Genomic DNA, 19,745 nt, shown 5'->3' on the forward strand with positions numbered 1-19,745 from the left:
TCTTTTGATGAAGTTACATTGGCACTTCCGGTCCGCATGTAGTCGCGGTAACGTGGTTCTGTGTTGAACTTTAGTACTCTTAAGATTTCGTGGAAAAGAGTAGTTCGTCAACAACGAGTTTGTGTTAACATGAAGCTGCTCACGCACAACATGTTGACGTCCCACGTAAAGGGAGTGACTCAAGGATATCCGCTGCTCATCAAGGTAAAATAGCAACATTGCGGCTATCGCTACTACCAAAAACAGCTGTAGCTGCGACTGGTCTTCAGAGTAGTTGATACACGACGTAGTTTGCATATAATATAGACTCTAGACAGTAAAATAGTGGCCCTTTCAAAGTTTTTGTTTGCATTAAGCAATGTTGTTATACTCTGTACTTGTCATGTGATGAATGAAAGGTGGATCTTGATCATGTATTGGTCTGCAGGCCACTGAGGTGAAGGTGAATGAAGTGGAGTTCAACCCCGAGTTTGTTGTCAAGATGATTCCTAAACTGGAGTGGAGTGCTCTGGTCCAGGCTGCGGAGGAGGTAAACCTCAGTAATGAGTGTCCGTGACTGTCTGGCACACTCCAGCTCGGTCTTTAACGATTCAGACCATTAGACATTTTACCCTGCATTAAATTGCTATTGATAAATTCCATATTTTATACACACTTAATCTTCAGCTTATTTGATATATTTCAGATCTATTATGGTCACATAAGTCACAACATTTTTTAGAAAATGTGTAATATCCAGGTAAATATGATATTGACTGTTGCAGCCGTGGTGAAGCAGCACAGCTGTCTGGACGCATCCAAGCTCCTTACACCAGTCTTCATTCACGCTCATATTTACTGGTGACAAAGTCCCTTATGGGTACCTATTAAAAAAAAATAAAAAAAAAAATATATATATATATATATATATATATTAGAAATGTCACACACAGATGATGCAGTATCAGGAGTTGGAGGTTGAGTACCTTGCTCAAGCACCCTCCAGCAAGTAAACTCTTGGAGCATTCAATTTTAGAATTTTCTGGGCACATAAAAATGATTTAATCTCACCTTTCTGCTACACCATTATCCATAATTGCATTTGTTCTGTCTTAGATAAAGCTTGAGGTTCCTTAAAGTCTAGAAAGATGTGACGCTACCTGCTACCATGTCTCAGAGCTGTCATCGGCTCAGTGAAACTTGTCTAAAGACAGCGGACTGGGCTGGGAAACTTTTCAAAATAAAATTCCTCAGATCACTTCAAAAGAAACCTTGATGGGACAAAGGAAAATCATCACATCAGGAAGTCCATCAAAATAATGAAGTGTGAAGCGGCTTCGTCCACCAGGACGAGGAGACCTGGACACCTGGGACACCTCCATGGAGGGAGGATGGACACAGCCTGTCCGAGGAATTTTACTGTGAAAGGTTTCCCAGCCTGTTCAGTTGTTCTTAGACACACATCACATTGCTCAGATTTGCTGTAAAAGTTTTTTTATGACTACAACAGCAGTTTCTCTTGTCTTTTCTGCCTCATATTGACTGACTGGTTCAGTGTTTGAAAAAAATAGTTTCAAATCAATGTAGTTTTGTTGTTTACATTGACTTCAGATTGCTTAATGACCTTTTTATTGTATTTGTTCAAATAGTATAAAACCTAATTGTTAAATGGGATTTGACCAGTGGGTAGATTTAAGGCAACTGGAAATTATAGGCTGGTCTAATTGTTCTCTGAGGAGACCGAAAAGTAACTTGTGGATAACATTTACTGGAAGAGGTGTAACATCTATGTAGATCTTAATTTAAAATGCAATAAAAAGAAATTATTGTGGTTAAGATGAATTACGTAAACCTTCACTTCTGTCTTTAAGTATTTCCTTCATCCATGTTGAAATATTTCCCTCCTTCCAGTAATTTCAGTGTTATTTTTCACCTTTAGTTGGGTCAAAAACAGGACCTGCCGGAGCAGCTGGTGGCAGATTATGGGAAAGATGAAGCATTCCTGAAGAAAGTGCACAGAATTCTGTTGGAGGCAAGGAGCTTTTATTGCACTGCGTTCTTTTATAAAGCTGAACTGTTGATCAGGTGACATGACTGCAATATTTACATGGTTAGAAAAAGAGGCTAATGTAAACATTAAACTGATTCCTGTAGTTTTCAGACTGCTTAAATGGGTTTGTGGTGGCTGCTAATGAGTCCATTATTCATCTGGGTTGTCTGCTCTGCAGGTGGAGGTGATGGAGGGCAGTCTGAAGTGTCCAGAATCAGGGCGAGAGTTTCCCATCACCAGAGGAATCCCCAACATGCTCCTAAACGAAGACGAGGTGTAGCCAACCTGAAGGACGGCCTTCCTCTGAACTGTCCACAACATGGAACTGAGAGAACAGCCTCTGGCCTGATTTTGGAACCAGTGCCAGAATAATGGCCCCACTTATTTGCTTTTGGGTAAATATGAGAGTAATTATGGTGATGATGCAGCAGAGGAAGAAGGTTTGAAAAATAACAATGTGTTTTTTATCTGTATTTATTTTTGTTACTTTTGCGTCTCCATTATTCCTTTTATTTTTCAATAAAACCTTCCTAATTGTCATGGTAGCTGAAGTGGCTTGAGGCTTTTTGTGGAAAGTATAGATTTTTTTTGACACTTCAGGCTGGCTGAAATAAAAAGGGTGAGTAAGAGGCGTGCTATGATCCTCCTCTCGCCGTCTCTGCGTTTCAGAAAGTGCCGAGGGCCAGATGACGTGGCAGTGGCTGGTCTATATTTGGCTGTGAGGAAAAGAGGCAGAGAAAAAAAGCACAGGCGGACTTAAGTTGTTTTTGAGGAAGTCTCCATTTTATTTTTATTCCACATGTAACTGTACCTGGAACAGATGCAGTAAGCTGACTATTATTCCAAATGTTTTCCACGTGTTTCACTGTCAGCTTGGTCCAGGCGTGTTTGTGTGAGCGCAGCGTTATCATTTTAACATAACTTGCCAAGACACATGGGGGGGGCCTGACCAGAGCCCTCCAGGCGGCCCGCGTCTCTCCTACCTTTCCCTTCTACTTAGAGCAATTACAGGCCTCCAACAGCAACTATAATAACAGTATAATGGGATGGCAGCAGAGCAGCAATAAAAGCCACCCCTGACAGATTAACAGCCCTCCCAGAGTTCTGAGCTGTAATTAACAGTGAGAGCAGAGCCCAGAGAAAGTGCTCAGACTGAAAGCTGGGGACGATAATGAGGCTCTGGAATGACTTAATGATATTACCGTAACCCTGGAGCTGAAGGTGTGATGTGGGTTGAAACGAAAAGTAAAAACTGATCCATATTAAAGGCAAGTTCTGAAATTACAAACTCAACCGAATGCGTTTCTGTTCCATTCCAGCTCATTTTAATCGTCCAAATAACTCTTTTGGACCTTTCCGGGCTCTCGCGGGGTTATTTTTGCACATGGGACACATCAGCTTATGTTTGTTTAAATTATTTTCCACTTTATGGACGGATGCAGGTTCCTTCCTGCTGCTGAGAGGTCACTGTGGCGTTGATCACCTTCTGAAAAGTTGCAGGTGGATCATTTATCCGCATCAGCGCTGCGCCTTTAAATCCGCTGCGTCCTCCGGGATGTTTACCTGCACGAGGATGGCGCAAGCATTTTTGCGGAGAGAAGAAATTGCATGATGCGTTCGTGTGCGTGCCTGCTCGGGAAGGAGGCCCTTGCCTACATAATCACACACTCCCTTCCCTTTGGTGGCAGTTCGCCCCACCGCCGCCACCACCACCACCTCTCACAGCCAGCCCCTCCCTCCTGCACCTCTTTCTGTCTGGATCTCCAGGATGATCCGCACAATAATGGAGTCCCATCATGCAGCCGCTCTCTGTCAGCTCAGCAGACACCGGCCTGAGCTCCTTTAGGCTGAGCATCTCAAACTTACGATTACCTGTTCCTCTTCTCCTGATTTTTTTTTTTTTTTAAATTGGCGGCACAAGGAGTTCTTTCATAGATTTTTCTGCGTCATTTATTTTTATGCCGTCTGACTTTTTCCGTGTTTTGCTGTATGAGGGGCATCAACGGGCCCACTATGGTTTTTTTCCAACAGAGGTCAACCTTTTGAATGATTACGGGCAGACTGTTTGCCTATATGGGGGGAAATGGGAGGATCTAATTAGTGCATATTTTAAGCCGTAACTCGAGTCTGTGGGAGCGGGTCAGATGGGTCAGGATCGACGCGAACTCCGCAGATGAAGTGAGCGTTTCAGGTTTATGCCCGTGGGCTTTAACATGGGCTGAGCTCCTGCAGTGACTCTTTCCTCCAAAAAGCTGTTGAATTATCCGAGGATGGACGACGGAAAACGGCGGCGGACAGAGCTGAAACGTCACGGTTAGACTAATCTACCTTTGGACGGGCGGCGCTGCGCGCGTAACGGCGCAGACAACAACGGAGCTTTTGAGCGCATCAGATTGGAATGAACGAGGGAGCCAAATTTCCAGTCTCCACGGTTCACTTTGGAAGTGTGATATCATTCGGTGTGTATGCATTTCTAGAACTGCCTTTTCCACAAAAGGTTTCACGTCATAACTCAAATATACAGAGGAATTAATGACGACGCGCCTTGATGCGTCTGGCGATAATTTGCGCGCACGCGATATAGGTAAAGAATTTAACCGGGCTCAAAGTTGCGTCTTTCCTCACTTGGAGAAGATGGTCTGAATGAAACACTCTGCGCAGAAATCTTCCCGTGTTGGCGTCTTTTTAAAGGGCGGCTTAAATTAGGATACAAGTTTACCCGCTCTGCGCACAGATTTACTTTGCGCTCGATCACGCGCCACCTCTCTGAGCGAGCGACTCCTCGCGCGACGATGTGGCTCCCGCGCCTCGCGCTGCTGCTGCTGCTGCTCCGCTTCTCCGGCGTCCTGCTGGTGGAGGGCATCAACACGTGCCAGTCCATCAACCTGGATAAGCAGAAGTCCCGGCGCATCGAGGCGGTGCGCGGGCAGATCCTCAGCAAGCTCCGCATCCGCAGCCCGCCGGACGAGGACGACGAGCCCCCGCCCGGCACGGTGCCCCCGGAGGTCATGCTGCTCTACAACAGCACGAGGGAGCTGCTCAAGGAGCGCGCGCGTCTGGCGGAGTCCGCGTGCGAGCGCGAGAGCAGCGAGGAGGACTACTATGCCAAAGAGGTGCAGAGGATCGACATGCTGCCCCCCCGCACCGACACAAGTGAGTGGGGGAGAAACCTGTTGGATCACTCTGGTAATGAAGAAATACATATTGGGGGGGCTTTAGGTGTCGTTGTGGTCCAAATTCTGGATAAACCCCACAATTATGGTCTGTTAGAGTTATCTGAGTTGTTCTGCTGAGTCTGTAGAAAAATACTCAAAAAGTTGAAATGTGTGAGAATCATCGATGATGTGGGTTTTCCATTCTAAATGCATTTAACCTGTGTGACTGCTTGAGCTGTGCGCATCATTTGTAACAAGACTCAACCCAAAAAGGTTCAACAAGAAACAAAAGTCAAAGTAAAAACTGCCTCGGCGCTGTGGTTAAATGACAACGAGCTAACCTTGAGACGTTTGTTACTGAGAGTATTAAATAAAAAGTGCAACTAAATGGATTCATAGTGTAAAGTGTCAATAGGTGGAAACTAAAACACCACTACTGAAGAATTTGACTTAATTATTGTATTTGGATGAAAGAGAGTCTGTTTAATCCATCACGCTCTGCTGGGAGCTGCTGTTGCCAACAGACACCCCCTGAAAACACAGTTCTGGTAAAATGAGGAGGGCTTTTCTTTTTTTTGGGGGGGTGGAACATCCAAGAGCTAAAGAAGACTGTCAGTTCTCTGGTGCTCTCATGTCAGCTGTGGTTGATTCCAGGCAACCAAAGAACAAAAGTTCGTCATCTTCTTTGGGAGTTTTTGAGATTATTGCTGCTGGATAATGCCTGGTTCCTGATTACATAACTGTAGCCTGGAGGTCATGTTTCATCCAGTCTGAACACAACAATTACCCTTATATTAAGACCAGACACATTTACTTACTATGTCCAAACCTGTTATTTAGTTCCGAGACGTTCATCAGCGGTCATTATGTCTGAGACAATGCATCACAGCGCTGTTTAAAGTTTAAACACAGAGACCTCCGAGACGTGGTGAGATGGTGTTGGATCAGTACTCACGCTTTGGACTCTCTTCCCGTCCAGATGTGGTGCAGTCAGCGTCCCCCAACCCCCACTACAGGATGGTTCATTTTGACGTGAGCGGAGTGGACCTGACCAACAGCACGCTGGTCAAGGCCGAGTTTCGGATCTTCAGAGCCCCCAACCCACAGGCGCGGGCCTCCGAGCAGAGGGTGGAGATCTATCAGGTAACCCAGCTGGAAATGGTGAAAGCAAAGTCAGCTGTGTTTCATCTCCGTCACACGGCGCCGTGTCACCTCTCAGGTGCTGAAGCCCGATGAGGACAGCACCTCCACGCAACGTTATATCGAGTCCCGCACCGTTCAGTTGAAGTCGAAGGGGGGCTGGATCGCTGTGGAGGTCACAGAAACCATTAAGGACTGGGTGTCAGATTCAGGTCAGAACCCGGCGTTAGAGACCTTGCCTGGAAGTCTCCCCTCTGTCAGCTGACCACAGCGCCTGCCTTCCCTCTTTGTTGAGCAGAGAATAACCTGGGCCTGAAGCTGGGCGTCCACTGTCCCTGCTGCACGTTTGTCCCGTCCACCAACAACATCGTCCCCAACAAGAGCGAGGAGCTGGAGGCGCTTTTTGCAGGTTGGTTTTCATCTGTCAAAGCTTCATTGTATTAAAATAAGGCCGCCCCAGGTTTATCCTAGTTGCCACAGCAACAAGAAATGGGATGGTGTAAATGTCTCTTAGAGGACACTTATGGAAGATTTAACTGCAGTGTTACGATGAAGGTCACAGAGCCTTTTTCTGTGGCGCCTGCAAAGTGATTTATACATCGCTTTTATTGGAAATAACTGGTCTGATTCCCACTCACACACTGCTGAACATCAGCCTCTCTGTGCTGCTGCTCCATGTTTCCTGGTCACTCAGTTCAGGAGGTTCCATCCACACGTCAAGATGGAGCCATAATCCGATGACGTACAAGAAAGAGCAGAACTTTCACGAACTATGAAGAGACCACGTGATCCAATCAGGTCAATGTGAACTAAATTAACGCTTCACTGATGCGCCGCTTCACCGTGCGGTCGGCTCCGTGGTCACGTGAAGCCAAACGAAGCAGAAAAGAAGACACCGGTTTATGGTTCTTGCGTAGCTGTAAAGCAACGTGCCCACGTCCATTGTCTCCTCTCATCTTCTTAACCCTTTCCGGGTCATGGGGAGGCTCCACCCCTGGATGAGCCGCCAGTCCACTAGGGCCCTATGTGAGCTCGGTACTTTGCTCAAGGGTACCTCGGCAGTGCACTGAAAGCGTTCTGGCCACTCCCCCCACTACCACAACACCTTCCACGTTGTGTCTGCTCTGGGGCTTGAACCAGGAGCCCTCTGCTCCTCAGCCTGGTTCCCAGCAGACTGGGCTACCACCGCCCACTGGTTTCACTGTGTTCTCATCAAATTCTGAGGTTTTAAACAAGTTCTCTGTTAGTTTCATACATGACCAGTAACTGTCTGTGCCCGGCCAACAAAGCGGCTTTGTGAGGCTTTGGAACAAAAAAGTGCTCGGTGATGGTTTGGTAACGCAAATACAGATTCAAAAATACCCTTTTCTCACGATAACCAGATGCTAGCATCCAGCATCTGGGAGAACGCTCGCTAGCATTGCTTCCCCCGCATGGATGCAGCCGCACTCTTCAGAGCAAAGAAATGTCGCCAGAGCGCCAATTACCCAGAATGCTAATTGCCGCGTGACGGTGAGAACTGCTGCTGTTCCCTCTGCAGGTGTGGACGACGAGAGGATCCGGCAGATTCGGAAGGCGGGGAAGGTTAAAGGTCAGGCGGATTTCAGCACCAAGACGCCGCATCTCATCCTGACCCTGCTGCCCAGTGACAGAGTGGACAACCCGACCACAAAGAACCGCAAGAAGAGGGCCGCCGTCACGGACTCTTCAACCTGCTCCCGGTAGGCTGCCTCTGGGTGTGTGCGGGACATCTTTCCAGAATTTGTATTTTTAAAATTCTTTAGATGCGGTGACTTTGATTTTTCTTCTTCTTTTTTTTCCCCGCTGCTTTTCTCCTCATTTCTTTCCTCTCCTGCCCCAAAGTTCACTCTTCAGCCTGGAAAAACTAACCGAATTGACCCAGTGTTTAGACTGCAGGCCAACAAGCGTCGCAGTGTTTAGCTCAGGCCGTGTCCTCGGCGGTGACCTGTTGTCTTCTGCGTGACCCATTAGTGGTGACGAAGCCTGCGGGTATTTATGTGGCTGCCCTGTGTCGTATCTCAGCAGCTCAGACCAGGGTTGTTGCCTGCGCTCGCTCTACATCGACTTCAGACGTGACCTCAACTGGAAATGGATCCACGAGCCCAAAGGTTATAAAGCCAACTTCTGTGCTGGCAACTGTCCGTACCTCTGGAGCGCCAACAACCACTATAACATGGTGAGTTGCTCACCTCTCCAGGCAGGCAGGGCTTGAGGAAGGTTCTGGAACCATCCAGAATCTTCCTGCACAACCTCCAAATACACGATCTCAAATTTCTGCCAAAAATCCATTGTGACGGCAACAACTGCAACAGTTCTCACACATTCTGCAAAAACGATACTTTGCTGCAATCTTCACCATCGGCTTCATTCATTTCTCCGATTGCATAACAGTTTTGGATGGAAACAGTGACTGACTTGTGTGTGATACAGCCAAATGATATAAATAGAAACCATCTGGAATCGAGCATTTACCAGCAGTTGCTCCTGTCCAAACAACAGCAACTTCTGGAATGTAGGAGAAAAGAAAACTCCTCTCTTCTTCTTCTGCTTGTAAAACGCTGGTTTGGACAAAATCAACATCCATCCTGACTTCAATGTGCAGAAACTTTAAAATGTGGGTGATGCTTGCCCTTAATGAGCTTTAAGTGCAATTTTTGTGGCTGCGAAACACCATAGTTTGCTAAAATTGGTTAACCCCGGCGTCATAAATGGGCTGTCACATCAGACTCCTGTTTAAAAAAAACAATCTGTTTTCTAGCAAATATCCCTTAAGAAACGTTTGAGTCTTCATTTCAATAAAGACCTGCAGATTTCTGTTGGATATGTTATAAATAACACAGCAAAATACATTTATTTAGGTCACGATACAGTTTTATTGCCACAATGATAAATATAAGCTATTAGCTTAGCATCGGCTACATAAAGTTTACTGGTGGGGGGTCAGTTTATCCTGATCTGGACACCCGAGAGACCACCTGAGACTGAGAAATGAAACCCTGAATAATCCTCCTGCATGGTTTGTGACCTTTATTCCCTCTGCACGGTCAGATCCTGCCCCTGTACAACAAGATGAACCCTGAGGCCTCCGCTGCTCCCTGCTGCGTCCCCCAGGACCTGGAGCCCCTCACCATTATGTACTTCATAGGCCGCACGCCACGCGTCGAGCAACTTTCCAACATGGTGGTCAAAACCTGCAAGTGCCGCTAAGGCGAGCGAGGACAAGAAGAGGAGAAATGAAAGTGGAGCAAAACTGCAAGTGGACGTGAAGACGAGAGGACAGGCAGATCTTTTTTCTCATTAATCCTTTGAAATAGATTTTCCTGACTCAAATATCAGGATTTCGGCATGAAAACACTCCCCCCGCCCCCTTTCTGGGACCGCCAGGTTGCTTCAGGACACTGTAAATATGACAACATAGCTGTATCTGATGTGTATGTGGATATTAAAGGGGGTGCTGTGAAGCCACATTTGGAATCCATAAAAATAATTCTTTTTATCGGGGCTGCAGTTCTGCCCCCAGGTGCAAATCTGTGGGCGGGACGGCGCGAGCAAGACGCGGGCTTGTTTGCTTTGGGTTTGATGGCGATGATTGGATGGAGGCGGCGTGGAACAGTTTGAGATCCAGATCTTTAAGGTGATGGAGGCAAGAGGGAGGGAGAGAGGGAAGAAGAGAGAGAGGGGGGAGATAGATACTGTATAGAGGGAGGGAGAGGGAAAGAGGAAGGGAGAGAGAGATATAGAGGGATGGAGAGGGAGAGAGAGAGAGGATGTGTGTCCAGGCCGGGGGCCCTGCCAGCCCTCTGCGGTCCCAGGCAGAAATCTGTCTGGCGTAAACAGGATGTGAAAGATTTCCAGACACCGACCCAACCACTCACGGAACGCTAGATTTAAATGCTCTGCTCCTCTCTCTCTCTCTCTCTCTTTCTTTTGCTGGAGGTTCTGGGATTTGTGGTGGGAGGAGAGAGGGAGAGAAAAGAGAGGCTTTGAAAATGAGACGTGGGATCACAGGGCTGTATTTGGAAGGGCTGCGAGTTCGGAAGGTGGTATTTTGCAGCCTTAGCAAATTTGTAACTATTTGGGTCCGACTCAAACGTTCAGTAATCACGCTCTCACCATTACCTGCCTGCACACACACACACGCGCACACACACACACACACACACACACAGAAAAGCACACATGTGTCCGTCTCCACATCAACCAATTTTGATAGAATTTCTAAAAGAAAAAAGCATCCCCAGCTCCTTTTAAATATAGGCTCTGTGGTGAACCAGTGGTTTGTGTGTGTGTGTGTGTGGTGTGTGTGTGTGTGTGTGTGTGTGTGTGTGTGTGTGTGTGAGAGAGAGAGAGAGAGAGAGAGCATGTGGGTATACAGTCTATGAAATAACTCTGTGTGTGTGTGTGTGTGTGGGGGGGGGTGGGGGGGGGGGGGGGGGGTGATGTCATATGTGATGAGACTGAAAAACTATTCCCTGCCTTTTATTGTGAATTCTATTAAGATCTAAATGCTGCACACCTCAGTTCATTTCAACTCCCTTTTTTCTCACTAATCCTGACATTAATCCCAGTGAACACCCCTGATATGGGTCATTTAGGGGGGCTGCATTATCTTAAGAATGTCGTGTGTCGAAATATTGGTAATAATAATAGGGAAATCAGGCTTCCAGTTTTCAGGACGTATCCATGGCGATGCAGCACATTGCTACTCGTCTTTGAAGCAGCAGTAACCACATCTCTGCTTCAGGACCAGGACAAGCAAGAAGCTGGACGAAAGGAGGAGAATTCCCCCAAAAATGCTGCCCAAGCGCGTCAATCGCCCAGACAGGCCGCGGTGAACGATTAAGCCGCTGAATAAACCCCAGCAACAGCCCAGACTGCGGCTCAGTGTCTGGATCACGCAGCCGCCGTATCCCAGGAAACGCAGCTCCACTCCAGACCTGTTCAAGAGCGAAGCAAAAGAGAGCTGCAGAAGCCCCTGCAGTGTGTGTGTGTGTGTGTGTGTGTGTGTGTGAGTGAGAGAGGCTGCGCTGTGGCGAGGCTCTGTCCCCTTCAGTAAACTAGCTCCAGCATCTGTTAGTCTTTTACATTTAACTACCCCTTACTATATTCAACCTGTACTTATCCCACAGTGCAGCTTTACTCTGTCTCACACTGGGTCCCACTGTCCTTGGAGAGGACAAGTCTGGATGTGGACCCCTGCTCTCTCTTTCTCACACACACACACACACACACACACACACGCTCTAAAGGGAATGTCTGTACCTTCATGTGTGTCATGTTACAAAAGAGGCTGTAAAAGAAAATGGAAAAAAGTTGTTGAAGACGACTTAGAGCGCCTCAAACCTTTTGAGACGTGATGTGAAATGTTGATTGTGGAAAACCGACACCCAAATAAACAAAGATACTGACCTGTGCTCCCTTACAGAAGCCATTTTCTTACAGCAGTCGAACTCCGAGGCTGCTTTTTTTGAGGCCCCTTTTGGGACGAACCTGCAGTCCGAGCCAAACCCACAGAGGCCCGGTTGGGTGGTTTCGAACGCAGGAGGGCGACATTTCTGTAATTTGATTTAGGAGCGATGGCAACAGGTTCAGATCTCAATTTTGGAATGTCTAGACTTAAGGTTGGCTCAGAGTTCTGCTCTAAATCTAGAATTTTATGTCTCTCATTTAGAAATTGACATCTGTTCTAGTGAGACAATGGAATATTAGAAAATCATTGGCCCATGTAATTAAAAAAAAACATTTTGACTCGACACAGCAGCACTTTTACTTCATATTTAACTCATAAATATGTTACTTAACTGTAGAAACCTAAAAGCCTAAATAACCTTGATCAACAGGCCATTTCTGATATTTTAAGCCCCCTTTAAAGGTGAATATTTAACCTAACATAAAGTGAGCTACATAAAAATCATGATATATTTATTATTATTGGATATAAATAATAGATACAACGTGTTACTGGTGGGGGTGACCGTGTTGCCAGTGGGTGGTGGTCAGAGCACCAGTCCACTCATGTCAATGTCACTTTTTTCTTTCCAACAGTCTGTCAACAAATGACAAAATATGCGGGAGGCTGAATTGAAGCGTGGAGTCAGTAGGCTGCTTATTTTCGCCCCTCTGCAGGGCAGGGAGCCACAGTGGCCTCTAGGCTCTGGTTCTGAATACTCACTATTTATCCTGCAACCACCAGCAACACCGGGTTTATTCAGGACGTTCTGGGTTCAGGCTCCAGGTCATGACGCACCAGCACCGGCTCCAGTGGATGGAGGAGCAGCCGGCCCACTTCCACTTTATTCTACACAATTCTTGCAGCAACAAGTGTACATCAAATAACATTACATGTTAGATTAAATGATCTTTCTCACAGAGCATCAACTTCAATGACGTGAGCGCACCCTCGTCTGTCTGCACTGCTGGTTGTTACTGGTGTTACTGGGAAACACCGCCCCCTGTTGATCAGTAGGGTGAACTCCATCCATCTGACCTCATCTAAGAGTCATATGTGGTAAAAATTCTCTAAACAAACCGGACATAAAATTCAGAAACAAAACATCAATGTTAAATTCTTCTTGAGCGTCTTCTTAGTAATCTTATCTAATAAAGTCCACCTGGATTAATCTGATGGTGGATTGTGGAGGGAAATTCTAATGATGAAGTTGGATGTAGGCAGAGCAGGTAAGCTCCAGCTACGAGTGTGGCAGAGCGCTGACATTGAGACGGATCTCCAAAATTAGTTTAATCTGATCAGATAAGTGTCTTTATAAAGCATATATTGAAAACCATTTCAGTGAATTAACACAAGGCGTTCTGAGCGAAAATAAAAGGTTGACTTCAACAGTGAACAAAAGGGGGCCTGAATGGATCAAATGAGTAGTTGTGTTTTGTTTTTAGGCTTAAAAAAATCAATTTCCTGCTTCTTTTACAATTGAGTTTTATGGACTAAAGTCTCTTCCTCTGTGGGTCACATGACAAATATGCACACTTAAGCCTGTGTGTGTAAAAAGTTTCAAAAACTGGAACATTTCCTGGAGGCTCAGTTAGCCTCTCAGTTAGCCTGAGCCTCCAGGAAATGTTCTAACTGGATTTAAGCATTGAGAGACCCCAGGTCTTCCTCTGACACACTCCCTTCTATCCTGGCTCCTTCTTTTTGCCACTCTTTTGTAGTTTTCTGCTGTGGGCCAGTGAAGCAGCAGCAGTGATGATGAATTCACATTTCAACTCCACAGATTTAGATTTCTGATCCTGCAAACGGCTCCAGAACGATGGCCAACTTTAGCTAAAACCTGAGATATTGTAGTTAAAATGCAGCTTACCCGATCTTCCAAAAGCTGCTAACATTTACAGGGCAGCTGGAAACTATGTGGAGTTATATGGGTCACATTTACGCAGCAGCTCGGACATTAAATTAGGGGCACAAATGAAAACTATCAAAGAGATTTATTGGTTGCAAACAGAGGAAAGACTAACTTAAAGTTTGTGATGCTAAAAGGTGTTTTGTTTTCTTTGTTCTCATCCAGGTTGAAGGGAAGTGTAGCTGTTGCTCTTGCTCATATTCAGGTGGCAGTGGAAGGCTTCGAGAGCAAGCGGATGGAGATGCGGGTCAGTCTGTGGAGCACAGTGGGTCGGTTTCACTCTTTAACCCATAACAAAACCTCCCCGAGGAGATCAAAGGAATGTTACGGAGATTCTGGCCACCGTCATCCGCCAAACAACTGGAAAGGCCTGTAAACGGAGGTTCTGTCCGGGTAGACGGTGGCCTTCCTGTACTTTGATGCTACTGTTGTTGTGGTAAACGCTCCACCCGCTGCAGCGGCTTCCCTCAGAGTCAACGTGGCGAGCCGACCGGATCCAGACACATATATAGTCATATAGTTGCTTTTTCCGTTTTGGTTTTTTCCCTTTACACGCTGTTGAGGCACTGACAACCGTCACTAAAGAGACCCGACACGGTAAACGTCTCACGTTAGGAGATCCGCGTTGTGCGGACCATCAACACCCACGAGCATCCCTGATTCTGGAGGTGGGAACTACATGTGACGTACTGAGAGCCCAGAGTTTGAACCCTTCAATTCGATTCAGTTTCCTCCGGTTCTGTCGGGTTCTGGTCCGAAATTGAGGAGTCCGGCGGAGGGGGTGGTGTGGGGGGGTTCGATGGCGGCTGCATCTCAGCGGCGGTCCTCTCCGCCTGCAGGGGGCTCTGCCTGTGCGGCAGCCCTCTCCTCAGGCTCCTCCTCTTGGGTTTCCGCGGCCTCCGCTTCCTGTCCTCGCTCGCCGCCGGCTGGTTCCGATCGCTGAGGGTGTCCGAGGACTCGTCGATGTACGCCAAGTTCTCTCCGAAGAAATCCAGCAGCTGGCAGCTGGCCGAGGAGGCGCTGTTGAGGGGAGGGGAGGGCAGCAGGATCGGCCGGTGAGAGGGATCAAAGAAAGGGGTGAGAGAGGGTCGGTGAAGGACGTCAGCGGCGGGTTTGTGCTTGCAGCCGTGGTTCGGTGCAGGTTTATAGTCCTCTGATGGAACGAGGCCGCTGTTCTGAGCCGTGCACAGAGCCCCCTCCTCCATGCTGCGCAGGGTCTGACACGGCTGAAACCCGTGCAGAGCGCAGAAGGACAGGGAGGCCGAGGAGGCCGAGGAGGCGTCCGAGTCAAAAGAGCTTTCGGATTCGGTGAAGGAACCTCCGTGGAAGGCCGAACCCACCGGGTCCAGCTTGGCGGTGGGACGGGGAACGGGCAGGGAGAAGGAGCGAGCCAGCAGGTGCGGAAACAACCGGCCTTCCACTTTTAGACCTGCAGAGGGGTCGATCTTTAATCCAGCCCCCATCCTGGGGAGTGTTCCTGCTCCTCCAGCTCTGACCTGAGGCCTGATCTTTGTTCGCTCCAGAGATGACCGGATCTCCATCTGGCTCGCTGAGCCCGAGAGGCTGGCCCAGTGGTTCGGCAGGTGTCCGTTGATCGATCCTCCGTGAGCCCACTGTCCCAGAGTCACCTGGGCTCCTCGACGGATGCGGCGCCGCCCGCTGCGTTTCCAGCGCCGGCGCTGCAGGAGGAAAGGGTCGTTGAACTCCAGGGGGTTGGGGATGCGGAAGTCCATGGACATGTTCTGGATGTTCTGGGTCCAGTCTGTGGCATGGGCTCTCAACTCCTCCATCTAAGAAAAGAGGGACTTCCAGTTTAAACCTGTTCTCGCTCCTCTGTCTGTAATGGAGGCGGTCTGAGTAATCGGGCCCTCACCTCAGCCCGGGTCTTCTTCGACAGCACCCGCAGCCAGTTGCCAATCATGGTGAGCACGGAGGCAAAGTAGGCCAGACCGAACACGATCCACACCAACACCAGAGGCTTGAAAAACATGCCATTCCGGCCCCCACCTGGACACAGAGAAGACGCCTCGTGAGAGCCTCCAGCAGCGGAGGGTCGGCAGCTTCTCTTTCAGAGAGGACAGATCACGTGACCGACGTGTGCTTTAACACGGGGACGTCCTCTTCACAGTAGCCAGCGATCTTATCGGAAAACGTATGAGGGATGATGTAGTTGTGTGTCACATGATGGGAGTTAGAGCTCTCATGTGATGGCGGATGAGCCGCAGCCAGTGTACGAGATAATTAGCAGTGAAATTCTTTTCTCCCGTGTCCCCTAACGTCTCTCTCCATGTCCCTCCCTGCTCAGACCTCTGGCGGCTCAGCGCCTCCGTCACCTGGTACGTAGTCTCCGAAGCCAACAGTGGTGAGGGTGATGACCACGAAGTAGAGCGCCTCCAGAAAAGACCAGTTCTCCACCCTCTGAAACACGAACGTGGGCACGGCGAGGAAGATCAAGCAGCCGATGAGGATGGACAGCACCGCTGAGATCAGACGCACCGTCGTCGGCCGGACCTTACGCTTCTGCGAGAGGAGAGGTTGACCTTAAACACGCTGCCTAAACACATAAAGCATTTGGAATTATGGCGATTATTATTACACAATAATCACAGACTTCTACCAGAAACCGATGAGATGCTAAATTCTTCTGCCTCAGTGTAATTATGCTGCACAAAGATGGGAATCAAAAAGGTTCTGTTGCGGGATTTTGTAGATCTGGCAAAAATCCTGGTCGGTTCCTGGTTCAGGCAGACCGTTCTCACCAGGAAGAGGGTCTCGATCTTGGCCACGGCTCGCCTCAGGACCGTGCCCATGTGGTCGCCCACGCCGGCCAGCAGGATGCCGAACAAGGGGATGCCCACCAGGGCGTAGCACACGCAGAACAACTGTCCGTACCAGGTCCGAGGAGACAGGTTCCCAAACCCTGGGGACAGGCAAGTCACAAAGCTCAGTCACTGTTGTTCATCCAAACCCTGCGAGGGCAGAGGAACCACATCTGGACCCGCTTTCATTGGTAGCAAAGCAGCTTTGAATGACGCCGCCCTTGGATCTGGGCCGGACAACCAACCATTTCAGCGGCTCAAGCTGCTACGTCTGAGCGAATGATGTCGTTATATCACAGGGTCGTTGGAGGCAACACAAATCTCCACTGAAGAGTCTTTCAAAGCCGGGGAACATCAAAGCGAGTCCTACCTATGGTGGTGATGATGGTACCGCAGAAGAAGGCGGCCGAGGACAGGTCCCAGTGGCTGGTGAAGTTCTCAGGAAGGCCGTTCACGTCCAGGCCCGCCTCCACTGCGGACACCACTCCCTGCAGTGAGGTGGAATTGATATGACCATAAGAGGGTTCTTTTATGTAAAAAAAAAAAAAAAAGAGCGTTCGATTCGATCGGTTTGAATAAAACGGATCCCCGACTAATTCCCAGTCAGAGTGTTTCCAGTGGTACCTTCACAAGTCTGTGGAAGTCCAGCTCAGTCACACAGCTCTTGTTATCAAGGAAGGTGCGTTTGGTAGCCAGCAGGTCTGTGTATGCCAAACGCTCATCGGGGGACTCCAGGGTGCTGAAAACAAGCGCTCCCATCACCAGGTAAAGTATGACCCCCGTCAGCAGGGCCAGGAGGGTGGTGCAACGCATTTTCTCCCTTGTTTCTCCAGGATGTGGCGTCAGAGATCCGAGTCCAGGCTCTCAGTCAGGATACAGCTGAGCATAAACAGGAAGTCCTTTTAGACAGGCACCGTATGAGCGTGCACGGAAACGTGTTCCAAGCAACCCGAATGTTCCTGGAAAAGCCCAGATATGAAAAACCTTGAGGTATCAGTGCGGATACGACACCTGGCAGGAAAAGTGTCAGGAGGAGAAACAATTCAGAAGGTGTATTTATAGTCTTCAGGTCTGTGAGCACAAATTGGCCCACTTATTCAAGGATTCAAGGACAATCTCATCCTTCTGGTTTCTTTTTGTGGTTCAAGTCCAAAAACACAGTTTTTAGTAATTTACTCTGGTGGCTTTTGGCAGCTGAGTGGCCACAGGCGAGATGATGAGGAGCTGAGCAACACACTATGGAAGCCTGTGTGGGTCCCCTTGCACACACTCCTATTTTGTTCCAACACTGACGCACTGTGTGACGCTGCTACAGTTAAGGTTTGTTTAACTTGGTGTGTGTTCAAAATCCTTCCAGAGACAAACCCTATCAAAATGCTAATGCTAACGTGGAACACGGCTGAATATAAAGTGTGCTTTGTTAAAGGGGGCCAGTGTGATCGCAGCCCAGTGTAGCAACGCCCCCAAACTGAAAGGCGCTCATTTATTTGACATTTAGACCTTAATGTGGTTCTGTCTGTGAACAAGCGGGTGGCAAATGGATCAGAGAAAGTACCGTGAGTCAGTGAGGTCAGGAGCTCGTCCCATGTTAAGGCCCCGCCAATCAGGTGACCCGGACGCCTGTTATTCCTCCTCTTTTGAAGTGTCAGCGACGAGGGGCGAGGAATCGCGGGCTCTTCGGTTTTCTTCCTCGAGGAAAAAAAGACCCACGACACAGAAGCGAGAATTTAAAAGAATAAACGAGGGAGCGGCGAAATGTCTCAAAGATTGTGGAGACATAAATGGGAAGGACGGATACGCACCAGGCGCTCGGCCAGAGAAATCCAAAACACATTTATTGCTTGTCTTGGCTTCTAATGTGTTCTTTGAACTGTGTTTACCCTCCTCTCACACACGCGCACACACACACACACAGAGGAATGGGATTTAGGGACTCCTTGCTCCAGGTCAGCCGGCCCTGCTGGCTGCACACGGACCATGACAATGTTCTGAGATTTCCCAGAGTCTGGCTGACTGGTAGCATTCTGCGCTAACGGACCCGCGGCCTTGCTTTCTATGGACAATGTTGCTCACCGGCGGAAGGTCTCCTTCGTTATCGTGCTCCAAACCCACGCTGGTGCATTTCTTTTCTATTTTGCTAAGATGTTAGGTCACGGCAGCAGGGGCGCTAATCTAATCTGAAATTAAACAGCGGGGCAGGTGGAGGGAATTTATCATGATGTTTGAAAAGAAACACGAGGGCCGGGCTGATTTAGAGTCCAACAGAGCTCTGAAATACTCACAGTCAAGTATAAACTAAATCATACAATATTAGGTTTCCTTATTTGTCAGGAGTTTTCTGATTTTTAAGCTCTGTTGCGTCCCCAGAGGATGCCGCTGGCCACCTGTGGCTTGGCTGCAGAATCGAAATCCCACATTATTAGACCCAATTATTCTCAAAAGTACGCTTCAGTTTTTAAAGTTGGCTAACTTTGACATCAGCAGATCGCGTTACAAAAAAAAAAAAAAAAAAAAGCTTTGGGAAAGAATTATCCTCAAGAAGCGAACCAACAAACAAGGAGCGTGCACGTCCAGACGACACGCACGAGCAAATCAAAACAGCAGAAAACTTTTTAAATGCCGACAAGAGACAAACAAGGCGTGCAGGTCTTACCTTCAGCCTGGGGAAATGTTATCCAAAGTGCAGCCTGAGCTCTTCTCTCAGCTGTTCATCTCCCAATGAGGAGCTGTGTGTGTGAGTGTGTGTGTGTGTGTGTTTCTCCTTGGAAGGTGATTCCCCATTCTCGTGAACCTACATCACTCTGGCAGAGAGGAGGAGGAGGAAGAGCGGAGCGGTCCGTGTGATGAAGTGCCGTCACTGTGGAGGAAGAGCAGGGGCCCCTGGAGTTTCCTACGATGCTGCTGGTGGGTGGGTGGGGGCTCCGGCTCCTCGCAGCTCCAACTTCTGTCTTTTGGGGAAATGAAACAAGACACTTGCTTCTTTAAAGTCTGAGTGATGATCCACAATATTCTTCCTGCTCTTGAGAAGCAAATGTGCCGCTTCACTCAACTTTCTGCTGATCCCCCAAAACAATGACCAGCGTGTTCGAGACGGGGAGGAAGAGGCCTCGGAGGATTTCGCTAACTGCGGAAATAGTTACGTGATTACACCGAGATATTCTGCTAATCACCTCCAGGGCGTCCCCAATTAGACTGAAACTCATTTGGACTCAAGCGAGAGAAAAAC

The 19,745-nt window shown here is 48.2% G+C and overlaps 3 protein-coding genes across 6 annotated transcripts; 2 read left to right on the forward strand and 1 right to left on the reverse strand.

Annotated features, from left to right (window-relative positions):
- The first annotated feature begins 7 nt into the window (after window positions 1–7).
- On the forward strand, window positions 8–3,322 carry trmt112 (tRNA methyltransferase activator subunit 11-2). The gene is made up of 4 exons (XM_057043749.1): window positions 8–204; window positions 428–529; window positions 1,919–2,011; window positions 2,208–3,322. Exons 1-4 carry the CDS (start codon window positions 130–132, stop codon window positions 2,307–2,309), a joined length of 372 nt encoding a protein of 123 aa, XP_056899729.1. The 5' UTR covers window positions 8–129; the 3' UTR covers window positions 2,310–3,322.
- A 397-nt stretch (window positions 3,323–3,719) lies between these two features.
- tgfb5 (transforming growth factor, beta 5) lies at window positions 3,720–9,812 on the forward strand. Of its 2 annotated transcripts, none has more exons than XM_057043748.1 (7): window positions 3,720–5,182; window positions 6,164–6,327; window positions 6,404–6,536; window positions 6,623–6,733; window positions 7,865–8,045; window positions 8,371–8,521; window positions 9,394–9,812. In XM_057043748.1, the coding sequence occupies exons 1-7, from the start codon at window positions 4,822–4,824 to the stop codon at window positions 9,550–9,552; spliced, it is 1,260 nt and encodes a 419-aa protein (XP_056899728.1). In that variant the 5' UTR covers window positions 3,720–4,821; the 3' UTR covers window positions 9,553–9,812. The 2 variants fall into 2 exon arrangements, with proteins under 2 accessions (XP_056899728.1, XP_056899727.1); XM_057043747.1 differs by having other exon boundaries at window positions 3,727–5,182; window positions 8,368–8,521.
- Window positions 9,813–13,766: 3,954 nt separating this feature from the next.
- Window positions 13,767–19,531, reverse strand: kcnk4a (potassium channel, subfamily K, member 4a). 3 transcript variants are annotated; one of them, XM_057043744.1, is made up of 8 exons: window positions 19,173–19,531; window positions 18,075–18,204; window positions 17,144–17,398; window positions 16,890–17,007; window positions 16,460–16,620; window positions 16,034–16,220; window positions 15,574–15,707; window positions 13,767–15,490 (listed from the first exon to the last, which is right to left on the reverse strand). In XM_057043744.1, exons 3-8 carry the CDS (start codon window positions 17,330–17,332, stop codon window positions 14,414–14,416), a joined length of 1,866 nt encoding a protein of 621 aa, XP_056899724.1. In that variant the 5' UTR covers window positions 17,333–17,398; window positions 18,075–18,204; window positions 19,173–19,531; the 3' UTR covers window positions 13,767–14,413. The 3 variants fall into 3 exon arrangements, with proteins under 3 accessions (XP_056899724.1, XP_056899725.1, XP_056899726.1); XM_057043745.1 differs by having other exon boundaries at window positions 18,075–18,208; XM_057043746.1 differs by lacking the exon at window positions 19,173–19,531 and adding an exon at window positions 18,322–19,103.
- Between the last annotated feature and the right edge of the window lie 214 nt (window positions 19,532–19,745).

This window comes from Takifugu flavidus, chromosome 9, assembly GCF_003711565.1.
Source record: "Takifugu flavidus isolate HTHZ2018 chromosome 9, ASM371156v2, whole genome shotgun sequence".
Lineage (NCBI taxonomy): Eukaryota > Metazoa > Chordata > Actinopteri > Tetraodontiformes > Tetraodontidae > Takifugu > Takifugu flavidus.

What these genes read in the sequence shown, in the direction of transcription:
- trmt112 (XM_057043749.1), top strand. Translation starts at nt 130, where the DNA reads ATGAAGCTGCTCACGCACAACATGTTGACGTCCCACGTAAAGGGAGTG. An exon ending in TGGTCCAGGCTGCGGAGGAG is followed by an intron (nt 530 to 1,918) that starts GTAAACCTCAGT and finishes TTTCACCTTTAG; the next exon opens with TTGGGTCAAAAACAGGACCT. An exon ending in TGCACAGAATTCTGTTGGAG is followed by an intron (nt 2,012 to 2,207) that starts GCAAGGAGCTTT and finishes TCTGCTCTGCAG; the next exon opens with GTGGAGGTGATGGAGGGCAG.
- tgfb5 (XM_057043747.1), top strand. Translation starts at nt 4,822, where the DNA reads ATGTGGCTCCCGCGCCTCGCGCTGCTGCTGCTGCTGCTCCGCTTCTCC. An exon ending in GCCCCCCCGCACCGACACAA is followed by an intron (nt 5,183 to 6,163) that starts GTGAGTGGGGGA and finishes CTTCCCGTCCAG; the next exon opens with ATGTGGTGCAGTCAGCGTCC. An exon ending in GGACTGGGTGTCAGATTCAG is followed by an intron (nt 6,537 to 6,622) that starts GTCAGAACCCGG and finishes TTTGTTGAGCAG; the next exon opens with AGAATAACCTGGGCCTGAAG.
- kcnk4a (XM_057043744.1), bottom strand. Translation starts at nt 17,332, where the DNA reads ATGCGTTGCACCACCCTCCTGGCCCTGCTGACGGGGGTCATACTTTAC. An exon ending in AGATCGAGACCCTCTTCCTG is followed by an intron (nt 16,221 to 16,459) that starts GTGAGAACGGTC and finishes CTCCTCTCGCAG; the next exon opens with AAGCGTAAGGTCCGGCCGAC. An exon ending in CTTCGGAGACTACGTACCAG is followed by an intron (nt 15,708 to 16,033) that starts GTGACGGAGGCG and finishes CTCTGTGTCCAG; the next exon opens with GTGGGGGCCGGAATGGCATG.